Source organism: Priapulus caudatus, unplaced genomic scaffold (assembly GCF_000485595.1).
Source record: "Priapulus caudatus unplaced genomic scaffold, Priapulus_caudatus-5.0.1 Scaffold266, whole genome shotgun sequence".
Lineage (NCBI taxonomy): Eukaryota > Metazoa > Priapulida > Priapulimorpha > Priapulimorphida > Priapulidae > Priapulus > Priapulus caudatus.
This window is the reverse complement of record NW_014577327.1, coordinates 266,048-273,253: the sequence shown is the minus strand read 5'-3', so window position 1 is coordinate 273,253 and position 7,206 is coordinate 266,048. Positions and strand designations below refer to the sequence as shown.

General features: G+C 44.1%; 1 protein-coding gene across 1 annotated transcript in view; it reads right to left on the bottom strand.

Moving 5' to 3' along the window:
* Nucleotides 1-3,295: 3,295 nt before the first annotated feature.
* The window catches only part of LOC106808294 (peroxisomal carnitine O-octanoyltransferase-like), a 30,084-nt gene continuing 26,173 nt past the window's right edge, over nt 3,296-7,206 (bottom strand). The window contains exons 8-10 of the mRNA XM_014810949.1: nt 6,865-7,037; nt 5,936-6,055; nt 3,296-4,691 (exon numbers count right to left, since the gene is read on the bottom strand). Coding sequence (XP_014666435.1) covers nt 4,550-4,691; nt 5,936-6,055; nt 6,865-7,037 — 435 coding nt within the window. The 3' untranslated portion in view covers nt 3,296-4,549. The remainder of the gene's footprint in view (nt 4,692-5,935; nt 6,056-6,864; nt 7,038-7,206) is intronic.

Here is a 7,206-nt window from a genome sequence, read left to right as displayed (position 1 = left end):
CCGACTCATTAGTACACCAGCGCGGGGAAGGCCACCGTGGGGGTGGTTGGTGTGTCGTGGAGGGGTGGGAGCACACACGCGCGCGCGCACGCATTCACCCACTCACTCACGTATGCACGCACGCACGCACGCACTGATGTACACATGCACGCGCAGGCACGCACACACGCGCGCGCATGCACGCATTTCCACTCACTCACTCACGTACGCACGCACGTACGTATACGCATTCACACGCATGCACACGCACCCACGGTGCAGTGATATTAGCTACTGCTCCACTAGTGACTTGACAAGGACGGTCTCGCAAGGCAAGGTTTTCGGTACATGGCAACGTTGGGACCACGCATCTACTGACTTCAAACGCCTCCAAGGCAGAGCCCCTAGTTGGTTCTTAACGAGAGCCAGTCTAGGACCTGCATGGAGACATCGAGGGGAGAGATCGACGCAAAAAAAACCGAATAGGTGAGAATCACTCGAGAGCTTTCCTCATAGCTGCTAATACCACCCGACACCTCCCACGCGCGCGCCTTTTCCCATTCCATTTCCCATTACATGCTGGTCAACGAAATGACCCACTTCCGATGCCGGGCAATCAAATGACGATGCATCAACTTAATGCAATGTATAATTTAGGTGTATTACAGTCGCATACAATCGCTATCATTTGTCATGTTAACGGCCTGGGTTAGAGAGCAGCCAATCCCACAGTGCTACAATGTAATAATCCACGCTGCATAAATGATATTTTTCCAGTTTCCGGGAAAAACGTTGCATTGACACGAAAGGAACAACTGCAAACGAAGCAAAGTATTGGACCAAATGTATTGGGCCAAAACGTAATACTGGGCACTAAAATACCGGACGGTAAACACTGTGGATAATAGAAAGAAAATTGATCGAAGCCCCCACGATGTTTGTGTTCGAATCCCTAACGTATCCATAAATGTATCGTCAAATTCTTACCTGATAAGATTGTTTCTCAACTAGTTAAAAATGAAAAAAAACCTGGCCGATTTGATATTATGAACCTGATATTAATTGCTTGCTATGGGCTATGTATGAGTCACGAGTGTATGTTTACATCAAACTATATAGTAAAACAGAAAATATAATGCAGCAATTTAACCATAAAAAGCGAACACTTTTGTGTTGCGAGTTACTTACAAAAGTGGAAATATTTTTTTTACTTTTACTATTTACGGTGACGTAATCACTTTAAACCTTGTTGTCACACTAGACATACCCGGCACATCCCACGAAGTTTTCTCTGACTGTCTGTCGCAACCATAGAAATATATAGAGACACTATATAGTCTATCTATATTATGTTGTCTATGGTCGCAACAATGGCTAAGTAAGGCTCATAGGGTCCATGTCCTCCAGGGTACTATCGGAGGGTACCCTGGGTACGGTCCGGTCCGGTATACTGGAACGTACCCTGGTAACTATCTGATATGGTTAGGGTTAGGGAGTAGGCGTAGGCGACTCCCTAGACTCGTTAGTGGAGTAGGCGAGGTACGGTTCGGCATATTAGATAGTACCAGGGTACTAGTTCCGGTATACCGGACCGTAACCAGGGTACGTTTCGGCCGTACCCTGAGGGACAAAGACCCTATGAGCCTAAATAAGAGCAGAGGTTTCCCCCGATTGTCTGCATGCCAGGACAATGACACCCTCGCTAACAATGGCAGCATCTAATCAATCCCTATGTAACTATCTCTGGCTATTGCAATGGCTGACAGCGTTTCTACGCATTCGGCTGTCACTATACTATGCCTATCACTCGTTCAAAATCGTATACTTAATTAATGTCATTTATGATCATGCGCCACTTTGAATTGTGAGGGAACAATTTGCAGGTTAGAGGTCGAAATTGCAGGTTAAATCTGCAGGTTCAAATCAAATCTGTAGGTTAAATTTGCAGCTCAAATGTTATTTTTAATTAAACTTGCAAATAAGCAGAAACATACGAAAAATAGGCAACAACCCGAACTAAAAGTCTGCAAGTGCAAGACTGCGATCTTGTGCGCTGCTCAGGTTGCCATCTGTTTCAGAGTCCACATGTCTCAACACACTTACGTTTCGAAAGTTTAATAACCAGCTTCGTTCGGCAGGTTGAAACTGCAGATTTGACCTTCCACCATAAATCTGTCTCCTTCCTTTTGAATTTAGAATTTTGTAAATCTTGTGGCTTATACCATTGCCAGGTCTCTCTCATTGTGTGAGTGCCTAAACCCCTCACTGCGCTCATGCATGTGCTTCCACACACGATTTCGGAACCACATATATACAGAACTACACTAATTAACATTAAAGTACACCGAATTAATCTGAGCATAGACGTCCACATGGCTTTTGCATATTCGTGCTTTTAAGTTTACGCTAGTATTTTTGCGGCTATCACCACACGCAGCCGAAAGCGGCTGTAGCTTAATATGTCCAATCAGCTATGGTTTAAATCTATTCCTACGTGTAATTGCCGTCCTAATTAAGAAGAATCGTTAGACTCAACGAGTAGAATACTGTGTGAGACGTGGAATGTAATAACGCAAATAAGGTCTATGTCTCCCTGACCTCTGTTTGACCTGGCTCGTTTAGCTATTTCCGACTAATATATATATATAGTATATGATAGTATATATTAATAGATAATATTAATATGGTTAGGGTGAGGGTGGGGAATGGGGAGGGAAGGGAAGAGGGCGGTGGAGGTAGTTATGGATAGCTAAAAGCAGTGCGAGTCATTGTGTTACTAGCAACGAAATTCATGGTTAACGCCTCCTCTTGAAGTCAGATAGGGTTATCGAGACACTTACTGCTTTTGTCACGTCACAGAAAACGGTAGAGTTTCATGTCCTTTCAATAAAGTGATAAAAACGTAGGTCAGCGCTGAAACAAAAAAGTTTTGCACTCGGTCCGTTAGACCATGTCCTCAGAAAATGTCTGATATCTAACCTTCCCCCACTGCCCTTTGACCTGTGACCTCTAATTTCGCACTGGTGATGGGTTTCCTTCCCATCACACTATACATCGAATATTAAGAGCATAGGTCGAGCCGTTAAGATTTGTGCCGCAATTCCGTATTTCCTCCTATACCTTAAGTTAAGGGGGAAATATTCTCCCTCCATTGACACATCTTGACCTTTGACCCTTGACCCCCAAATTCAACATCCCGAGTCCTTTTCGCGATCCCCCCCGACGTCCCGAATATCAAGATCGTACGTCGCGCGGTTAAGATTTGTGCCGTAACTGTTGACGCACGGACGGACGGATGGACGGACGGATGGACGAACATTCATGCGATTCTACAAGCTGCATCTGACTTCGTCAGCTGCGCTTTATAATAAGGTTATAAATTTGAATTAACACTGCTCAACCTACACATCTGTTCTCTGTCCCCCACCTACTTAACACCACGTACTCTTGGTATCGGGCACCATTTACGGTTGCAGTTTGTGTGGGTAAGTAAAAAATTTCCTACGCTCGTAGGCGTCGCAACTCTAGCCCAACAAAATATTTGCTGCGCTCAATGGTTGGCATGGCAGCCATCACCAAACAAAACAACAATGGCTGCACACACTTGACACATGACAACCCTAACATGACGTATTACGGTATTATATAGCAATTTAGCCACGGCAGCTGCCACTAATCATCGAGCTGCAACGACTGGCGCATTAGCAAGCCAGCACACGTGACCCTTGCATGAAGAAAACTTAACAGTCGAAGCGCGGGCACTCAGAACTCATCATGTAGACCAGTAGTCACAATATAGTAGTCACAAGACAAGTCACAGCAGACCCATAGACTGCCGACGGCCCCGTCGCGCGACTACGCCCGTGTACTGGCTAGGACGCATCGGCACCAGTCTGCATGCGGGAATGTGAATCCAACCGAGGTGATGCCTAGCACAGATAGACGCACGATGTCTCTTCTCAGCTTTCTCGCCAGGAAGCCGTGTTTGTTGCAGTGAAACCGGCCCCCCTTTAACGAGATAAAACGAGATAAAACGAGATCGGATTCTGAAAACCGCATGCACGCAAAATCCTGCGAGGTGGGGCCTTCGCCCGTCACAACAAACTAACGACGACGCATTGCCACGTGTTCACGCGTGAAACCGTCGTCATGACGACCGCATTAACAGCAGAAAGAGGATTCACGACCATGACATCAACTTGGGCTTGGAAGTACCCGCTTAAAATGAAAACTGTACACGTGTAAAAAAAAACACTGAGTGCTTCAACTCGACGATTTTAACGAGCAAATTATTTTTCGCGCAACATGCAAGAACAAACAATTTAACAAGTCACACCGATATCTACAATAAAAGCACCGCGATAACGGAGCACCTGAATTGTGCATACAAACATTGTTACGTTGTTGGTAACTACTAAAAAACAGCAACAACCGCTCTCTCCTGAATTGCGAATAGGAAGAACGGACAAGGCTTATACTTATTGCATTGTTTGCATTATCTATGTTAAAATGTCATCAACAACAGCAGTCCGTAATTGTGCATACGATGACGCAATATGATTTATAGTTATCACAGTTTCGCGGTCACACCCTCGGCAGATGCTGCCTGCCACAGGTCGAGTTGATCTCGCAGCGCCCTCTTCAGGCTATCATAGAACTGAGAGCAGCTCGTGTCAGCGTCTGCCGTGAATCGGCTGATGTAGAAGACGAACCTGGAATGCCAGGTGAATGGTGAGCACGTGATGAGGGCAGCAGGTGAGACCAGGGGTAGAAATTAACTTTTGAACAACGAACTCCCTACACTCAAAAAGAGGGAGTCCGCAGCAAAAAGAGGGAGTCCGCAGGCTGAAGTTCAAAATGAAAGATATTAACAATAACGCATGTGCTTCTTTTGAAGATTCATGCGGTTGCATGTCTGCCAAATTTTCTTTGGACATTTGCTGAAAAAATACGGTAATTCCGCGAGGCCGTGCTCCGGAACGAACAAGTTAGTATAGCAGAATTTTCATGGCATCACACGGACTCCTGCATATGTCAAATCAGGGAGTCCGACAGTAAATCAGGGAGTATTTGACTCCGGACTCTCTGTGAGACGAAGGCTTAGGCGCTGTAGCAGCTACGACACACAATCTGGTTTGAATTAGAACGCTTAGCAAAGATCATTAACAGATGATTATTATTATTATTATAATTAGTAAATATATAGTTGTGTAAATATAGTGATAGGTATGATATCATCAGGAGATCTATATCTCTATATCTCTATGAGGAGTGAATAATAATCTCTATTATTCACTTCTGATAACATCAACAGATACACGGCACTATATCATGGCACGAATCTGAATCCTAGAGTTTGAAGACTAATCCACGTGGATTTCTGACTTCACAGAAAACAAACAGATCCGCTTATAACAGTGTATAAACACGACAAATCCGTACGGATGAATAAATTTTAATCTGAGATTTGAATAAGCGTACAGTCACACTTTGGAAAAAAACATGAATATTCAAAGATATGTACATGCATAAATCATGCATGTTTCTTGCATGTTTCATGCATAAATAATCGAATATAATACCCTGCCCAGACTAGTATTTTTGTGACTGTTTTGCACATAAAACGTGAATGAATTATTATGCATAAATTTTCATGTACCAAAAGCGAAACCGTTTTCGTCCAACAAACTCAGGGACTGCAAAATAAAAATTAATGGATGATACATAAACAGTATATTCTCTGGAACCTGCCACCCATGAAATAACCTATGGACAATTCCACGTATGCGCCATAAAAAAATCTTAAACATGAACAAGACATTTCCTTTAATTATTCTGCATAAAACATGAAATGTTTTTGTGTTTTTTTCCAAGAGGATATGTTTATGTTTATGTGTTTATGTTTTTTTGCATATATATATGCATGTGACCTCACTAGATAGGGTCATTAGCTTACTTTTCGTCGTTGGTGCGGTAGAAACATCCGTAGCCGTTGCTACACATTGGACCGACGCCGCCGCTCACGGTCGTGTATCCCACCCAGCTAGTCGACAGCGTAAAGTTGCCACCTCCACCGCTGCAGGTAGAGAAATGTTGGATGAGAAAGGTGTATGTGTATGTGTCTCTCTCTCTCTCTCTCTGTGTGCGTGCGTGCGTGCGTGCATGTGCGCGTGCGCGTATCTGTGTGTGTGCGTGCGTGCGTGTGCGCGTGTGCGTGCGCGTATCTGTGTGTGTGTGTGTGTGTGTGTGTGTGTGTGTGTGTGGTCGTGTGTGTGCATGTGTGCATGTGCGCGTGTGCGTTTGCGTGCGTGCGCGTGTGCATTTTCGTATGTGTCCGTGCGGGCATGCGCATGCGTGCGTGCAAGTCTGACATGGAATAGACGTTTCTGTGGTACAGAAGAGAATTGCTGTTGTATAGAATATAGGTTTTTGTGGTAAGGATTGCAGGCTTTTTTTTAAAATTTAATAGGGAAAATAAATAGGGATTTCTACAATACAATATATGGGTTTCTATGGCATGTAATGGGGTATTACTCTGATGAGGATGAAATGCGATTTTCTGTGGTGTATATTATTGGTTTCTCTGGTACGTAACAGCAGTGAAAAAAATACACGGGGGCTCGGGGCGATTTAGCCCCCGAAATGGCAAAAAGAGCCCCGGAAATGCCAAAAAGAGCCCCCGTAAATTTGCATAGAGTTCAATGCAAACCAAATTTTAGAGTGCTATTTTCATGCACGCGAGCTTGAAAAGTAGCCCCCAAAAAATATATATTAATTTTTTCCGTGCGTAACAGGGGATGGTTGTGTAGAATACAAGACGCAATTCGGATGTGAGTATAGCAGCATTTGTACGTTGGATAGAGCAGCAGGTTAGCTATCATATACCTTTTACTCCACGACGGGTCCGTGTACAATTGCGGTATGGGAAGTCCCTCCTCCATGGCCAGACAGTAGAGGCCGAACAGGTGGCGGTCGCACCCCTCTCCATTCATCGCCTCCCTCATTAGCTTAGCCTGCTTCTCCCTGGCACGTCTCAGCAAGGAAAGCTTCGTCTCGAACTGCCCCAAAACAAGAGGCATGTTAGAATGACGCGAACACAAATACCAAAGTAAGTCGGTTTAAGGAATCGGACATTAGATTTACGTGTGAACATGCATTACATATGAATTTTAGATTCTATAGTATCATGAACATATACATAGGTATGATTCTACATATTATAGAGAT